Genomic DNA, 19966 nt, shown 5'->3' with positions numbered 1-19966 from the left:
CCCAACCCGAAGCACCGGAAGGGGGCATCCCAAATGTTTAAATGGAAAGGGTAAAGTTGTGATATCATTTTAAAGGGTAATGTAAAGAAAAAAAATATTTTTTACACCTGATTTCCAAATTGGTTTTTAGTACCTATTAATTAACTGCTAAACAGTGAAGTGTTCAAAAAAATATATTTAGCCAGTGCTTCTTCCTCAAAACGATCTATTTTTCAGTATAATTATTCCCACGCAGCGATCTCATGCTGAATTATATATTTTTTGAGGTAAGAACATTTGCTAAATTTTATTTTTTTTATTGTTTCACTGTCATGCAGTTATGTAACAGGACTGTAGATCATTTTTAAAATTAGTTGTGAAAAACATTTTGGTTAGGGTTTAAGCCCGAAGTTTTTCACACCAAAATTAACATTTTATTTTTCAGTGCCCTTTAATGTAATATGTTACAACCCTACTCTCTTCATTTAAATTCTTTGAATTGTTCCTGTATGGATGCTTATTATTTTATTGTCTCATACCAAAAAATAGATCGTTTCTTGGTAGAACGGTTTGTTCAATTTCACTTTACTATGTTTAACTGTTGAAAAATTATTTATGGCATACTTTTTTAACATGAAATAATACATATATTTATATTGTTGCGTGTTCGCGGTTCGACAAGAATGTTGAGATATAACATACGTCAAAATTTCTTACAAATACAATCCATTACTCTAAATAATAAATAATTTATAATGTACAAAATATGTGAACTATAAAGTCGAAGTACAAACCTGATTTAGTATAGACCTTACAATTGTTAATACAGAATTAACATGAAGTTATAACAAGAAAAAATCACAAAATCAACAGTTCACTTTATGCAAGAATTATCCACTTTTATTGTTTACGAAATTAGCTTACACTTTATGAATGAATAATATCACTTTGTCCCCTGTTTACAAAGAACTCATCGAGTAGCTTCTCTTTCTTAACCACTGTCCAAAATGGAACACAAATGACGCAATTTTCTCTTGTTTGTTACCGAATACTCTCGCACACTTGATCGCATTTACCCCAAACCGTACTGGTGTTTATCGCACATTGTACTAAACTGTCTTTCGGAGAACGCAAAGATGTCGGAGGGTGTAATACCCTTCTATTTATTACAATAATAATGTGACTGATATTCGTGTTTTACGTTAATTTTGGAACTGCGTTCCGATCCTAAGGAATTTTCAGTGACGGAACGGTCTGCTTATAAGCTTATCACCATGACGCGCTCCCTTTCCGTACAGAGTAGGCAGAAAACTTATAATTATGGGTGATTTTCTCGTATGGGATGGGTTCTGGAGGTAATTTTAGGATCTGGTCCTAAGCGGCACTCTACTGTAATTAGATTAGAGTCATTGAACAACTTAAGGACACCCTGATGTTCTAAAAAGAGCAACAAAAACAGTACAGAAGTGTGCCAAGAAATCTGTTGAAAATGGTGGGTTAATTTTTGAACATTTATTATAAACTGGTAAGTATAATGCACTTTGGTCTAGTGTACTGTTTCCAAATAAAATTCTAATTCTCCTAACTTTTCTTTGTTTTATTCAACTTATCTTACATTTTTTACTTCCTTGTATGAAGTAAAAGTATTGCGATCGCGAAAAATTTCGGTTTTCAGATTTCAACGTAAATATCCATTTTGACTAGTTTCGCGGTGACGTTTGTACGTACGTGTGTATCTCTCATAACTCAAAAACTATTAGCCGTAGGATGTTGAAATTTTGGATTTAGGGCTGTTAAAGCCCTAAATCCAAAATCATCTGGATCAAATGGGAGGTACACAACGAGATGTTACTAGTTGTGTACCTCCCATTTGATTGCAGTTGGCTGGACCAAAAGTGTCCAAAATATCCCAAGATTCAAAATAATTGGGATTTTGGACTTTTTCTTTGCTGCAGTAATAAGCTTTCGTTGAGAGCTTTTCAACAATATATCATAATATTCGTTCCAGAGTTATATAATGAAATTTTAATTAATGAAATATTTGGATCTTATAAGAGGAAGGACATCGTTCGAATCAGACTTCATCTCCCTTTTTTAACTTTTTTTTTCTTTAATTTAAATATATTGATTTATTAATAATTACTAACCTCTAATAGTAAAAAAAAATTACGTTAAATAATAATTCAATAATAAAAAAAAGTATAAATATCAGAAGTTATTAATGAAATAAAACTTGATGTACTTTTCATTAAAAAAAAAATGTATATATAATTAAATAGACGTACAAGGAGGTTCTAACGGTAGTTTTGGAGGTTAAAAAAAAAAAAAAAAATATGCGTACAAGGAAGGTTCCCACATCAGATTTTTTCAGAATTAAATTTTCCAGACGTTTCGTTTAAAGTTTAAGTGTTTATTCCTCATTTAAGAAAGTTATTGTACGTCAAATATAAAAAAAAGCAGGGGTTTGCACCTCAGATACTGAGGTGAATTACTGCAGATACGGTTGTGGGACCTTTTTATTCGATTTTTCAGGCCAAAAACCATAAGAAATTGCTAATTCTGCCTCTTAATTAACGTCCTAAAAATTTCAGTACTACCTCATTTACTGGGGTAGCTGAAATCCGAGCGAAATCTTTCACTAGCCGTAACTCGCATGCTACATTCGAGTAACATGTTTGTATAAACTTTTTATTTTTATTTTTTGAACTTTTTATAAAACTTTTGTAAAAACGAAATAAATAAAAATTTCGTTTTGTTTTTTTTTGTATGTGAACATACAATTTTTATTATGAGTAAATTTTCAAATTACATAAATATTTTGTACAGTTTTTAAAATAAATTTCTTTGATGGTTTAATTTTCTAAGTCTTCTTTGATCCTAAAAAATGAAGTATACATAATTATTTTTAGTAAGAAAATGATTACCCACCAGGTTGGTCTAGTGGTTAACTTCCAAATCAGCTGATTTGGAAGTCGAGAGTTACAGCGTTCAAGTCCTAGTAAAGCCAGTTATTTTTACACGGATTTGAATACTAGATCGTGGATACCGGTGTTCTTTGGTGGTTGGGTTAACCACACATCTCAGGAATGGTCGAACTGAGAATGTACAAGACTACACTTCATTTACACTCATACATATCATCCTCATTCATCCTCTGAAGAATTATCTAAACGTTAGTTACCGGAGGCTAAACAGGAAAAAGAAAGTAAGAAAATGATTAAATATTTGCAATAAGTGTTTCTGTATGACAGCCGGACTGATCTAGTGGTAAACTAGTCATCACAAATTAGTAGTTGTTTAACAGCTGATTTTCGAAGTCGAAGGTTCTGACTTTCAAATCCCAGTAAAGGTTAGTTACTTTTATACGAATTTGATTACAAGACATTGGATGCTATGTGTACTTCGGTGTTTTTTTTTACCTAGGGGACTACCATTAGGTATTGCTTCAGAGGATGAAATGAATGAAATTTTTGTAGCTTGTGAAAATGCCATTCCTAACCGGGATTCGAACCCGGGACCTCCGGATGAAAGGCCGAGACGCTACCACTCGCGCCACGGAGGCCGGCTACTTCGGTGGTTTTTTTAACCCTGTTTCTCGGAACCAGACCCCGAATTAAGCATGAACACGGTTCCAGGAGGGGCCTTCGCCTCTAGCCGCTAGGCCCGGCTATGCCGTTCCCGGCCTCCATCACCCAGCAACCGGGACTCAGCCCTTTGTGCTTCGCCTCTAACGGGGACACCCCCGAAAGGGACGGCCCCGCCAGGACTCAGTCTTTTAGCTCAGAGGCTCTAGAGTCTTCGCACTTCACCTTATCCTACCCGTGCAAGCACGGGCGAACGACAGCTCCGTACGTAGGTGTCTCTGACCCCCTCGATTCCTGATATTTCATATGAAGTATTCCCGATACAAAATCCGTCACAGTGTCGAGATCCACCGGATTGCGTAACATCGTTCCAACGGTAGTCCCTGCTTCGGGATTCCCAGTTACGGCAGCACAGTCGCGGCGTTCCTCGTCCCACAGCGGGCACCGGAATATCTCCAATATTTCGGTGTTTTGGGTTCAATTAACCACATGTCTCAGCAGTGTTCGGTCTGAGTCTGTAAAAAACTACTTCTCGTTTACCATACATTCATCCTCATCTCATGGGATTGCTTATTGTTCACTAGTTGATCAGACTGGAACCTACACACTAGGAAATAAAATAATTTATTTTTGTCTATCAACATTTTTATACATAGAATTTTTTTCCAGGAAACGATATTCAAGTACGATATATAGGATTTCGATTTTGTGTGTGTATATGTAGTTTAGTATATAAATATTACAATCTTATACTACTTACCTTGAAAAAAATAAAAGAAACGATTATGTCTACAATAATGTTGAGATGTGCCAGTTAATAATGACGTCAAAAATACAACCGATTACAAAAGGGTGACGTCATATTATCCCCACTTAATTTTCTTTTAAGATACACTTGTGTTTATTTTACTGACGTATATACATATTATTGAATCATGTGATAGACTAAATTATGTCTGCTGTATTAAATAACCAAACACGATTCTTGACTTGAATGTCAATGAACGATTATGTTTTTTATGTATTAATATTTTCTTCGTATTTTATAAGTTTTATGGTTATTTATTTGTGTTAATGCTGTTTTTATTTGATAAAATTGATATTATTTTAATAAAAATTAAATTAGTGTTACGACTTGTTGAGTATTTTATATTGTTACTAAACCTAGTTTTTTTTTATTTAAAAAAAAAAACTACCGCATATAAGCACGTGATTAGAGATTATTTACATAGCTATATTGTATACTGTTTGAAGTGATATAGTTAATTAATTATTTAGCTTAAAGAAAATGAAGTTATTATATAGTGTGTTCGTGAAATGATGGCAATCCTTACATAACGTTTCAGCCGTTAAACATAAAAAAAATGAAATTTAGCTAATGTTTCTACCTAAAAACGATCTACTTTTTCGGTACGAGATCACTGCTTGGAGTTTACTTTTTAGCGGGTTTTAAAATTAGCTATGAAAAAGTTAAATAACTGCCATTTTGATTGAGGTTGTAGCTTGAATTTGTTTTCTCAAAACTTTTGTTTTTAATGCCTTTCAAAATGATTTATTACAATCTTACCTTCTCTATTTCTGCTTTCCCTAGAGCCCCTCTGGATACTTGGGGTGTGGTGGGTCTCCTACCGTATAATATATCGTTTTCAGATAGAAACATTTGCGAAATTTAATTTTTCTGCATTTAACTGTCGAACAATTACTTGTTCGACTATAACAGTTAAAACTCTTATAGAAATTTACAGTATTTAAAAAAATAATTGTGCAGTTTTTTTTTAGATATACTGTATGATTATTTTATTATTTTCATAGTAGAAATAATAAAAATTAAAATATTGTAACATTATGAGAATTATTTTTAAACTGAGATAAATTACAATTTATTAACGTACCGCTTTTAAAGCTAGCGGATAATCAAGAATTAATTTGAAATGAATTGTATTATTGGAAAGGGAAAAGACGTTTTTGAAAATCTTTTATTTATATATATATATATATATATATATATATATATATATATATTGTATATATTTGTAAAATGCATTAATAGAGAAAAAAACCTTACACGGGATTACTTTGGTTTTATTTTACACCCTTGATTACATTCTCTTGATTTTATTTCATTACTGAAAATTTTCTTCAAATAACTGAAATCCCACCGGGCTGTTCTAGTGATTAATTCGTCGTCGCAAATCAGTTGTTTAACAGATGATTTACGAAGTCGAAGGTTCTGAGGTTCAAATCCTAGTAAACGTTAGTTGCTTTTATTCTTTTTGCTGGATATAGTTGTACTTGGGTAGTTAGGGTCCAGTTAACCACACGTCTGAGAACTGGTCGGCCTGAATTTTTACAAGACTACACCTCATTTACATGTCGTGCATACCATCCTCATATTTTTGGGCCGTTGGGGGTAGGGGTTATTATTGTTCATTAGCTGAACACATTGTAATGTACACATTAGGAAAAATAAATAAATAATTGAAGAAAATTAAACAAAACATTACTTTTTCTTGATTAATTACTCCCTTATACAAAGTAATAAGATCGCGAAAAATTTCGGTTTTCAGATTTCAACGGAAATATCCATTTTGACCGTCCCTGAATCCATTTTGACTAGTTTCGGCGTGACCTCTGTACGTACGTACGTACGTACGTATGTATCGTATAACTCAAAAGCGATTAGCAGTAGGATGTTGCAATTTTGGATTTAGGGCTGTTGTAACATCTAGTTGTACACCTCCCCTTTTGATTGCAATCGACTGAACCAAAAGTGTCCAAAAAATCCCAAAATTCAAAAATAAAATTGTATTTTGGACTTTTTTTTAACTGCAGTAATAAGCCCTCATTGAGAGCTTTTCAACGATATATCATAAGTGGTGGCTATTTTCATTGATTCCAGAGTTATAGTCAAATGAAATTTTAATTAATGAAATATTTGGATCTTATAAGGGGAAGGCACATCGGTTTGAAGCAGGCTTCATCTTCTTTTATTTATTTATTTATTTTTTATTTAAATATATTTATTTATTAATAGTTATTAATTTCTGATTGTAAGAAAAATGTACGATAAATAATAACTCAATAAAAAAAAATCAGAAGTTATTAATGAAATAAAATTTTATATACTTTTCGTTTAAAAAAAAATTGTGTATATGTAATTTAATAGGCGTACAGGGAAGTCATGTGGTTTCCAGATCAGATTGTTTTTAATCTAATATGATTTTACTTTCCTCTAAATCACTCCCCTAAAAAAAAAATTGAAAAAAATATTGTTCTAAGCTAATAATATGCTACTGCCCTTTCACAATTTGGATGGTTTTGAACGAATGGTTTTCCAATTATCAATTACTTTCCAAACAATTAATTTTTCAGTTAGAAATAATTATTTTAAAATTAAGAAAATTAATTGGTTTGCTTCTTTTAATAAGCTTTAAATAAAATTAAAAGAAAAAATCAATAAAATTTAAATAGTAAATAAAATTAACTAATATTGGGATTGAAAAACTATAGATCGTTTGTAAAAGAAAATAATCCTTTTGGGAGTTGTGGTATGCAACGTATATCAAAGTATATAACTTAATTCCTTGTGTTAGCGTTTACAAAGTTCGCTTTAACGCAAATTATTTGATCATCATTTTAATTTACAATGTCAATTCATTCAAGAGTTAGTGGTAATTAATTTTCATTATTATTAACATTTTATTTTTAAGCTTTTCAGAACGGAAATAAAATGTTTAAAATTAAAAAATTTGGTATTTTTTTAATTTTTTTTTATCGACAACAATACTACTAAATTCTTAACTAGGATTATTTGTCATTGTTGTCTTCATCGGGCCAAACATAATTTTTCTCATCGGTATACCAATCCCACCGATATAACAGGTGATATTGATATCAAATAATATCTTTACTTTACTACGGGTACCGTATGTAATTGTACTCTCATAGAAAGAAAAATGTATTTTACAATGAACATCATTAATATCATAGAAAGTACGTGAAAGTGTTTAATGAACATCATTGCATTCCTTGAAAATAACCCTTATTTAAGTCTTTTGTACTTCAGGTATGTTAGTGACAACAAAAATTAGAATAAACAGTGCTTTTTCTTCTTGTTCCTATTTAGCCTCCGGGAATTCCGTTCAGGTATTGCTTCAGAGGATGAATGAGGATGATATGTATGAATGTAAATGAAGTGTGTTCTTGTACAGTCTCAGTTCGACTGTCCCTGAGTTGTGTGGTTAATTGAAACCCAACCACTAAAGAACACCAGTATCCACGATCTAGTATTCAAATCCGTATAAACGTTAACTGACTTTACTAGGACTTATATAACGCTGGAATTTTCAATTTCCAAATCAGCTGAAATGGGAAGACCCGTTCACTACTAGACTAACCCGGTGGGTTAGAATAAACAGTGTAAAGCGAAAAAAATTGTTTCCTGTCACGAAAATGCATTATAGTGTATATATATATACTCTCTTTCTTTGGTAGGGGATTCTTTTATATAATAATACAATTAAACTACCGGCTAGTCTGAACAAAGGACAAGTATTATTGTCGATAAAAAATTATTTTTTATGGATTTTATATTTCTCGACGTTTCGAGGTCCCTTAAGGAAGAAAACTTTTGGGCTAAAAAATTCTCTCTTCTCTTTGTCTGTGACCGCGCTCGTGTATACATTGGCCTTGTTTGCCTTTTTCTCATTTTTTTTGTCTTCAGTGATTTGACTGGTTTGATGCAGCTCTCCAAGATTCACTATCTAGTGCTAGTCGTTTCATTTCGGTATACTCCCTACATCCCACGCTCCTAACAATTTGTTTTACATATTCCAAACATTACCTGCCTACACAATTTTTTCCTTCTACCTGACCCTCTAATATTAAAGCGACTATTCCAGGATGCCTTAATATGTGGCCTATGTCTCTTCTTTTAACTATATTTTTCCAAATGCTTCATTCTTCATCGATTTGCCGCAGCACCTCTTCATTTGTCACTTTATCCACCCACCTGATTTTTAACATTCTCTTGTAGCACCACATTTCAAAAGCTTCTAATCTTTTCTTCTCAGGTACTCCGATCGTCCAAGTTTCACTTTGATATAAAGCGGCGCTCCAAATATATACTTTCAAAAATGTTTTTCTGACATTTAAATTAATTTTTGATGTAAACAAATTATATTTCTGACTGAAAGCTCGTTTCGCCTGTGCTATTCGGCATTTTATGTCACTCCTGCTTCGTCCATCTTTAGTAATTCTACTTCCCAAATAACAAAATTCTACCTCCATAATCTTTTCTCTTCCTATTTTCACATTCAGTGGACCATCTTCATTATTTCTACTACATTTCATTACTTTCGTTTTGTTGTTTATTTTCATGCGGTATTTCTTGTATAGGACTTCATCCGTGCCGTTCATTGTTTCTTCTAAATCCGTTTTACTCTCAGCTAGAATTACTATATCATCAGCAAATCGTAGCATCTTTATCTTTTCACCTTGTACTGTTACTCCGGATCTAAATTGTTCTTTAACATCATTAATTGCTGTTCTATGTAAAGATTAAAAAGTAACGGGGATAGGAACATCCTTGTCGTACTCCTTTTCTTATTACGGCTTCTTTCTGATGTTCTTCCATTATTACTGTTGCTATTTGGTTCCTGTAAATGTTAGCCATCGTTATTCTATCTCTGTATTTGAACCCTAATTTTTTAAAAATGCTGAACACTTTATTCCAGTCTACGTTATCGAATGCCTTTTCTAGGTCTATAAATGCCAAGTATGTTGGTTTGTTTTTATTTCTTATTAAATGTACCTAGAAATAAATTTTTCTTTTGTATTCCTTTTTTTTAACAAAAAAATATTATTAATAACATGAAATTTTATTGGTTAACGTTGTTTAAATTAGGATCATTCTAATTTTTGCTTTCATTGATTGAATTATTAAGCTTCAAAATCATCTAATACAACTAATACTGTTTAGTATATAAATATACACCAATACGCATAATCAGACTGTAAAATACATCTGGTGGAAAATAAATCGTTTGTACGTAGACATAAACGAAAGTATTTAGATTTTAAGTAAGCTAAAAAAAGGTGACAAAACCTCAGTAAATTAAAACAGTTTAAATTATCCGAAAACATTCACTTAAAATCACTGATCCTTGACCGTCAACAGGAATAGAAATTATATATTTTTGATTCTGAGATAAAATAACAAAGTTCAAACGACAGCCCCTCCTCCAATCAGTACATCCCTTCCACTAACATTAGCTCTCCACACATCGTTTAATTATCTTAAATCACAAAGTCCGTAAATACATTAATACAGTACGACATGGAGAAATCTCAACAACTGAGTGAAAATTGTCCGTTCATCATGAAAAATGTAGTGCGACAACAGTGAGTTTTCCTTCTATTTTAATTATTTTATTCTTTTATCTTGTCTAAAATATAGTTTAAATATATATATTCTTTTTTTTTTAATTGGACGAATAATAATTTAAGAGTTCTGCTAAAAATTGTAATATTTTCTACGAAGTAAAGGAAGTATTGTGATCGTGGAAAATGTCGGTTTTCAGATTTCAACGGAAATATCCATCTTGACCATCCTTGAGTCCTTTTTGACTAGTTTCGGCGTGACGTCTGTACATACGTTTTTCTTAACTGCAGTAATAAGCTCCCATTCAGAGTTTATCAACGATAGATAATAAGTGGTACTTATTTTCATTGGTTCCAGAGTTACAGCCAAATAAAATTTTAATTAATGAAATATTTAGATCTTACAATGGGAAGGCACATCGGTTCGAATCAAAGTTAATCTCCATTTTTTAATTTAAATATATTGACTTATAATAATTATTACCTCTGATTGTAAAAAAAATTACGATAAATAATAATTCAATAATAATAATTAAAAAAAATTATGAAAAAATATCAGAAGTTATTAATGAAATAAGATTTATGTACTTTTAATTTAAAAGAAATGTGTGTATGTAATTTAATAGGCGTACAGGAAGTGGTATGGTGTCCACATCAGATTTTTTTAATATATAAATAAACGTTATGTGTTTGCACATGTATAATTGAAATGTTTACTTTTTTACTAAATTGCTTAGAGAGAGGAACTAATTTTATAAAATATACGTTTTATTATTTTTTTTCACTACGTATATGTTAATTATTTTTATTAATAAAAAAAATGGTATTTTTTAAACTGTTAATCTCTAAACGGCTATTTGATACTCCTTTTTTCGATAGTTATTGTTTGGTTATGTAATACAAACTTTAAATACTTTATTAACTCTTAGATATTAATATTTATTAAATAAATTTATCTCTAAAACTAGTAAATACGCTTTACAAATAAAACGAAGAACTGAAAATGAAAATTAATTTGATTCTTCTAATCATGATGAAAGTAACATCATGTTACTTTCTAATAATACTTATGTTGAATTAATATTACAGAACGAATGACATTCTGTTTTCATGTCAGGTTAGGAAACCGCCAGCTATAAGCACGACATCTATGTGCTTGTACATCGTCGTAGTAATAGGATGTGAATTAGTAAAGAATTTTAATTGGTTTAAATTCATGATATTTTAAAGTATAAAAATGAGTAAAGTTTCGATCTAATATGAATTCGGTTAAAATAACAAAATTCGGTAAACCGTTAACATTTCTTTTTATAAATTTTGAATCTAAACGTAGATACACGATTTTTAAACAATCGCCATCAATAGACACTGAAGTAAAATTTGACTGAATGTCTTCCGATTATAATTATTTAATAGTCGTAATGACCATCTAGTTTTAGATTTTAAGTTAAATATTTAGAAAAAAATTTTTGAGTCGCATTCATTTATGAAATTGAACAAAAAATGTTTGTATATGTACAAAGAATTTTAGATATAATTTTTTGTTGTATTAAACATATTGTAATTCTTGTAAATGCATTGTTTTGCTACAAAAAAGGATACTTTAATCTGTTGCTTACTACTATCTATCCCAGTTTTTCTTAACAGTAGGCCCAAGTTGGTCACTTTTTCAGAGAAATAATTTTCACTATTTATTCAGCCTCTGTGATGAACAGAATAAATGTTACATTTATAGGACTGAACATCACTTGCATCTCAGAAGGCTTGGCGGAATACTGTTATATAATCATACTTTCAGTTCAGCGAAGCAGGCAATGGGAAACTACTTAAGTACTCCCTATTTCTCTAGTAAGTCCTAACATGAATGCTTTTTGTTCTTAAATGTAGCTTTTGTGTTACAGTGGCATTACATGACAATGGCCCTCTAAAATGTCATCTTTGGTAATGATTTCTGACTCATTTCAAGTTTATTCCAGTTGTCACAATTATGTCAAAACACACACACGCGTGCGCGTCATACAAATGCCCATGCACAGAGAGAGTGAAGAAAGAGTTTATGGGCTTAAAAAAACACATTCTTAAGTTTCATTCATTTCACTTTATAGCTTTTACAAATAATAAATGTAATAATAATTTCAAAATTGAGAGTTCTAAGGTTCAAATCCTAGTAAAGGTTTATCCTAAGTAAATATTTATCCTAGTATCCTAGTAAAGGTTTAATCCTAGTAAAGGTATTCAAATTTGAATACTAGATCATGGATACCAGTGTTTTTTGGTGGTTGGGTTTCAGTTAGCCACACATCTCAGGGTTGGTCAATCTGAGACTGTACAAGACTATACTTCATTTGCATTTATATTTGTCATCTTCATTCATTCTCTGAAGAAATACCTTGCAGTGGTTCCAAAGGCTAAACAGAAAAAGAAAAAGTAGTAATAAATGTGCATTTTTTTTGCATTGTCTGTCAGTTGATTGGTATGAAAATCTTTACTTTTCTCTGCTGTGGTAATCTTTTTACATTCTACAGCCTCAGTTATTTGTTTTATATACAATTTTTTTTTGTCTTTCTCTACAGTTTTTATTCTATAGACATTCTTCTATCAAGAATTAAAAAAATGGATATCTTATATAGCCAACCCACCTAGTACAACTCCTTAAAAAATTCTATCGCAAATTTCTCTCCTCCCCTCTCCACGCATCCCTCACCACTCCTATCTCCTCTCTATAGATCTATTCATCTTAAACCTCATTTCATATTTTATTAACCATTTAATTTTTAACATTCTTCTGTAAAACCACAATTCAAAGGCTAGTAAAACATTTTATTTCTATTTTTCATTATGTTTCACGATCATGAATTCCAAATATCTTGAAGAATTTCTGTTTAATTCTTAGATATATATTTGATTCTTCTGTAGCAATTCCTTTATTCATGAATGCTCTCTTTGCTTATGTCAGCCTGCATTTGATGTCTATATTACTTTGTAGTACTTACAATTTCAGTAACTAAATATAAAACTTCTGCAACTTCTAATATTCTGTATATTGCATTATCCTAATTTAACCTCAGGAATACCAAGGGAGGGTAAAATATATCCATTAATTTGTTACTACTTACTTTTGCCTCAATGTAATGCTTTTGAATTTTTCTCAGATATTAAATGATTTTTTTGTTAATCACAGCTCAAAATTTAGAACTATCACAGTTTTTTCCCCCTGGATACATGGTAATACAGTATTTTATATAAGTGATGTATGCTAATCAGTTCAAGTTTTGCATGTCAAAATGTTAGCAGATCTTTAAGTGTCATGACCCTCTCTAATAAAAAAAACTGGTCCTCCAACCAAAATCATTTAATTTTGTTCGCCGCTGATCAAGTGTGCAGGAAAATACAGAACTAAAAATACTTTCTTTTTTTGTAGTTTCTGGACTTCACATTCTTGTACTAATTAGTTTCCATGCACGCAGATGATTCCGTTGCATTAATATAATACTTTGGTTATGTATTTGGGCAAATTTAATTCGTGCATGGGGGATAGTAAATCTTATTTTTTTGTTTTTTTTATCAGTTATCATTTTGCTTGATGTCTTCAGACTTGATTAACCAAGTTTTATGAAATTTTGTACAATGGTTTCTGAATAAGGGTCATTGATGTTATTTAAATTTGGTTATAATTGGTGAAGGGGATTGGGAGGTATAGTCACTATGGTTCCATCCTTAAAAATTGTACTCGAAGTTTAGAATAACCGTTTGACATAATTCAATACATTTTAGAGGCTGATATATTATTTCATCAGAGAAAAACGTCCGGTGTATATTAATATTTATAACAAATAAGTTTATTTTTATTTGTATATATTGGTTGATGAAGTTAATTAAGCTAAAAGCTTATTAACAATTTTTTAAAAATAATTTTTCCAGTTTGCAAATGTTTCTTTTTTATAGCTTTTAGATCTAATTATATACAGTGGAAATAAAATAAAATCCCCTATTTTAAGAATTTATAGGTACTGTCGTTTGTTTAACTGCTCATAGTGTGTATTTACTGGATATAAATATGTTAAGCTGCTTTATTTACATTTCTGTTAACTTTGTTTTACTTCTTTTTGAATTAAAATTTTTCTCCTCATAATAAATGTGTTTCAGTATTTCTTCAGACTCAGTTTTGAATTATTACTAAATTATGAATATCATTAGCAAATATTAACATTTTTTTTAAATTTTATCTCCTATAGTTACTTCATTTAAAAATGTTTCCTTATTTATTTATTTTTTCCTTATTTAAGAATTCTTATACTGTAAAAGAAATGAGAAAAGACCTTGCCTTGCTCTTTCCTGAATCATAGATTTCCTTTCTTTATTTTTACTTTTTGACTAATGTTACTTTTACAGATTGTGTGTAAATAATGCACTTTCCCCTACATTTAGGTCATAAACATATTCAATGAAAAAACACTACAATATTTTGCAAAATCTATTTAAAATTCTGTAGTTCCTGTAATAAAGACTGATAAAAATCATTCGATGAAAATTTAATATAAAATATATTTTCTTAATTCCTGAAGGCTCTATCCTATGAAGTTATAGTGATAACATAGATGACATCATTTTATTTCATAGCCGACTATGCACAAGTGGATAATGTGGCTGTCACCGTACCTGACCGTCTGTAGTAACAGTTAGAGAAAATTTAATGTATACTGATTATTTTATATCAAGAACAAAATCATGAAATATACGTATATATTTTTTATTAAATTTTGCTGACCTACTTTATTATATATATGTATGCCACAGATCGTTACAATAAATTTTAAATTATGAACGTTAACATATGGGCTTTCTGTGTTTAAACTCCTGGTAATAAATTATTATTAATTAATGTCTGCTACTGTAATGGAAATTTATTGTTTTTTTCTATATTTAAAAAAAACATTAATTGGATTATATGTATTTATTTCCTTGACAGAATAAAAATGATGTATATTATAATGCATTGTTTTTCAACACGAGGAATATCTGATTGTTGTTTTAACTTATGAAATATATTCCTTCTTATGACTATTCACATGTTAAGAACCCTAAAAAGTCACTAGCCAAAGTCTTTTTCTCTGAAAATAATGATCTTTGACAAACAACTAATTGCAGAGGTTAGCTGGTGTTACTTTTAGGAATGAACATTGTATTGGATGGCAGGCTGATTTGTAGGTCAGTGAAGTAGACAATTGGAACCCATTTCATTTCTCACTTTCTTTGTGTGCCTTGTAGTTATTTTGAGAATAGGTATGTAGTTATTGGGACTGTAGTACCTGACTGGGTAATTTATGCTAGTTACAGAAAAATGTAATGGCTGTTTCAACCACACTAGGACATAATGTTATGTTACTGTTACCATTCAGCACTGCATTAAACTCGGAAAAGTATGGTGTATGATAGCACTCTTTTGTCTAATAAATTATAAGGTATTTAGCTTGTAACAATAATTTTTTATTTAACTCTAAATTTGAATTATATTATTAATAAAATGTGTGATCTATTCAGTAGAACTGTTTTTTGAATTTCATTTGTTACTTTCATGGTCATTCATTAGGTTTCATATTTATTAACTTTGTTAATAATATAAAACATATTTTTCATTTTTGTACTTACAATCTCCATTCTTTTATAACTGTTTAGACTACTTCAACATTCTGTAGACTTTAATAATAACAAGTTGTAGATTTTAATTATTGTTTCATTAAATCTCGATGATATTTGTCAATGAAATTATGAAACTAAATTAAAATTAGATCAATTCCTTTTCTGGTTTCTTATTTTTAGAGCAGACCCTTTAAAAATTTATCCTCAATTGTATTTTTTATTTATTTATCAAATTTGGTGTAATTTAGTTTCACACTACATTTGGGATGGATAAGTTACTTTTTTGATTTTAAGAAAAGTAGAATCCTTGATGTAACTGGTAGGCAACCCAGCAACTAGTTCTGCCTTATAATCTGAGGAAGTAACATCATCCCCAGTTAGCTCAAATAAAGAAGACACTACCGTGTTAGCTATTAGAAAGTACCAAAGAACAGCATCACAGCTTGAACCATAGAGGGAGTCTTTTGATCTTTATAAAAAACAAACAGATTGAGGATAAGAAAAGAGAGAGAGTTGCAGAAAAGGACAATGCACTTACAGAGTGACTGCCTCTGATTATGATAGTTAATCTTACACTTTTGGCTCAGGACCATGGCTGGGTAAAAAATCAGCCCTTTTTTGAGTATATTTTAGAATATGTGTTATTCTATAAAATCAATATACAATAAATTATACATGTTCTTATTTTAATTTTATTCATTTCTGTATGTGTAGCATGCTGTGTATCCAGGAGGAATTGGGGCAGTTGAGTGTGGGAGGATCTCCTCCGGTTTACGTACATGGAGGAGGATCATCAGATTCATCGCATGAAGCAACAATAAATTTACCCAGTATGCAGACAAGATGCAACAATAATAACTCTAAAGAAGGTGGTTGGGTTGATGGACTGCTTGGTTGCCTCAAACCTGTCTGGACTATCATCGGTAAAGCAACAGCTCATGAGATAAAGGGACACCAAGGTTTGCATGATTTTTTTCTCTTAATTTATGTTGTTTTATTACTAACGGTGCTTTTCATATGAGAAAAAGAGTTTTGTTTTATAATTTTCCCAGTAATAATTTAAAATTTTGATAAAATTGTATCTTATACTATTAATAAACATCAAATAACAATAAAAATTAAGTTTATAATTTAATGATCTTATACATAATTGATAAAGTAAGTACATCAAGAAGTTAAGTGCATGTAGATGTAAAATTATATTTGTTACAAGTGAGAGTGAATTCCACATACCATGAAATTTCTTGTGAGGGATATTATTCAGTAGCACTCATATTACAGAGCTGAAAGGAAATTGTATGCAGGGTCTATAAGATAATAGTGAAATAATACTTATAAGATACACTGTAATAATCACTGAAAACATTTGTTGGAAAGAATAAAAATTAATAAATTAAAATTTTAATTGATCAAATCCTTATCATATTTGTTAATACATAAATTAGATTAATTTTTATAAGTGATCTTCAGGAATGAATTTGTCTCAATTTTTCCTTCTTTGTATTTTGTAATATTCACACATAATGTAGTTGTTTTCTTCTGGAATCTGCTCTGAAATTAATGCAAGATTACTTACTAGTACTATAAGAATAAATACCTTTTCAAACAATCCTTTTATCGCTTTGCTAAACACAGATATATTTTGGTAAAAAAGTTGTGATTAATTTAGTAACATGGAATGATTTGCAGATTCTATTTGATGTTATGCTGTTTGAAGCTCACATAATTGGCGAAAAGGGTGCAATGTTATCAGTTTAATAGTGATAAAAAGATTGAATTTTCAGGATAGCATTAACATAAGATCTGAAATGAACACATTTTCATCTTCAGATGAAGGCAAAAAGAGATATTAAATCACCATGTGAATCACATTTCATTTTCCAAGTTTCTGTCTTTGTATATATTATAAACTCTAAAAAAAAAAACAGTTGTATTTTTCTTTTTTATATTATAAAATGAATAATAATTGTTATTAACAATTTAGTTATGTGAATACTGTCTGTTATATTTTGTTACAGTTGCTGATGATTGGGAAATACCATTTGAATCAATCAGCGATCTCAAGTGGCTGGGTTCAGGTGCTCAGGGTGCAGTTTTTAGTGGTAAATTAAGAAATGAAGTTGTAGCCGTGAAGAAAGTGAGAGAGCAAAAAGAGACTGACATTAAACATCTTCGAAAATTAAATCATCCAAACATTGTGCAATTTAAGTGAGTTTTAAAAAAAATTTTCCAATAATGATATCAGTAAGTATTAATTTATTAACTGTAAACATTATTATTAAGTAACAACCTTAGGTACCTTAGTAACAACCTAGGTAAATTTCCTGTCCAGTTTCACTTCTGCTTAGTTAATCAGTAAGATAGCGCTAGGTGGCTAATATTACCAAGAAATTTCAATAATTGCAACAGTTTAATAACCAGTTAAATTTTAATTAATTTTTTTTTGTAACCTACTTTAATAGATAGTGTAATGTCAATTTATTAAACTGCTTACCAAACCAATAATGAAGTTTTAGAAGATTGATCTGATATCTAAATGAAGTAATTGATATAACATTGTGTACGAGTATAATTCTAGTGTCTTTTAATAATTTTTAATCAGGAAGGGAAGGATGTTTTTGTCAAATTTCCTCCATTTAAGTCAAGAAAAAACCTAGGAAAATTGGTTGAAAACACAAAAAAATAATTTATTGTCCCATTTCTCTCTTGCTAATACATAAAATTCTTTATGTTTTCTTTTTAAATGAACCAGGCTTGATTTTACATTACCCAAATTTATGAATATATTTTATTGTCAAAATTTTGCTGAAATTTATGCAGGGTTTTGTAGCATATATATTCCATATTTATCCACATAAGCCCTGCCACGCATAAGTCACAGAGGCTACTTTTAAGATTAATTAGAAAAACTTAGAACATAAATACTTATTTACACCTGGATACTTCAGTAAATGGATAACCCACCTGATTGGTCTAGTGGTGAACTTGTCATCACAAATCAGCTGATTTTAATTCAAGAGTTCTAAGGTTCAAATCAAAAGGTTTACTTTTATATGGATTTGAATGCTAGATCGTGGATACCGGTGTTCTTTGGTGGTTGGGTTTCAATTAACTACACATATTAGGAAGATTGACCTGATACTGTTCAAGACCACACTTCATTTACATTTATACATATCATCCTCATTCATCATCTGAAGTAATACCTTGCAGTGAGTGGTTCTGAAGGCTAAACAGGAAAAGAAAAACAAAAGGATACTTCAGTAAATGGAAGATTTGGTATTAATAGAAAAATACTCAGTTTCACAGATTTATTTATTGTTATTATAAATGGATGAATAACTATTCACAATTGCTAAGCTTAGTCACATTCTTCCATTTGTCATTATAAGCTATAAAATGTTGCATTGCAGTAGAAAAAATAAGTCATAATAACCGATATCACTACAACCAATAGACAAGTTTTTGGTCCTGTATCTGATATGTCATTATATCTGAAGTCACTACAAACGATACTTACTATATATATATATATATATATATATGAAATATAAACCAAAACACAGTAATTAGATAAGTTAAACTTACCATATTAATTTCCAGTAACTGGTTTTCACAGTATATGTATAAAATATGTTAGTATGTCTATATTATAAACTTAGATAAATTATACACTGACTTAGTGTTAACAGTGCAGTGATTTTTATTGGTTTACAATAATTTTTACTTTTCTTGTGATTATGATGCAAGCAAAACAGCTACTATCTGATTACATACTGTAAGCAGTCAAGTTACCAGATAAATCTTGCAAATGGACAGTTAGATTCATCATAAAATATAAGTCACAAAAAATGTATGCTTTTGAATATTTTTGTTGATTATTTTTACAAATTTCAACATAGTTTCTATTTTTACTTTATCTCTACCTACACTTCAACTCTGAATTTGTAACAAAGCTGATGTGAGTTTTCCCTTCTATCTTTATGAATTGTTTTGCTGAGATTTTTCATCTTCATAAAAATAATAAAAAATAGAAATTTATTAGTTTTAATACGAGATATATCAGATTATTTTAAACATTATGACTAATAATAATTAAAAATTTGAATTAGCATAGGTATAAATTTTGTGAGCTATAATCATTCAGTATAAGGCCTTTGCAGTATTTAGCTCTAGCAAGAGTTATCTTAAAAAAACTATCAAATAGAGTATCTGAAAGTTTTGTAAGTTATTCAACAGTCATTCATAAAACGAGCAGGGTAAATTTTTTTTGTCAATCTACAATTGATGAAAAACTCACCTTTAAATTCTTAGATATTTATTCTCAAACTTGACCATGCATAATATTTAGTCTGATATTGTTATAGTAGTCAGTAGAAAGA

At 30.1% G+C, this 19966-nt stretch overlaps 1 protein-coding gene across 7 annotated transcripts in view; it reads left to right on the top strand.

The window, feature by feature from the left end:
* The window catches only part of wnd (Mitogen-activated protein kinase kinase kinase 13 wallenda), a 289172-nt gene that overhangs the window by 211287 nt on the left and 57919 nt on the right, over window positions 1-19966 (top strand). For 6 of the 7 annotated variants that reach the window (XR_012757489.1, XR_012757488.1, XM_075373961.1 and 3 more), the window contains 2 exons: window positions 16299-16543; window positions 17603-17792. Coding sequence is in view for 5 of the 7 variants with exons in the window: in XM_075373961.1 (XP_075230076.1) it covers window positions 16299-16543; window positions 17603-17792 (435 nt within the window). In the remaining 2 variants the exon portion in view is untranslated. Of the gene's footprint in view, window positions 1-9883; window positions 9966-16298; window positions 16544-17602; window positions 17793-19966 lie in introns of those variants that run through there. The other variant, XM_075373960.1, reaches the window with a different exon arrangement.

The sequence above is a fragment of the Lycorma delicatula genome, chromosome 8, assembly GCF_047948215.1.
Source record: "Lycorma delicatula isolate Av1 chromosome 8, ASM4794821v1, whole genome shotgun sequence".
In the NCBI taxonomy this organism is placed as follows: Eukaryota; Metazoa; Arthropoda; class Insecta; order Hemiptera; family Fulgoridae; genus Lycorma; species Lycorma delicatula.
This window is presented reverse-complemented; position numbering and strand designations above follow the sequence as displayed.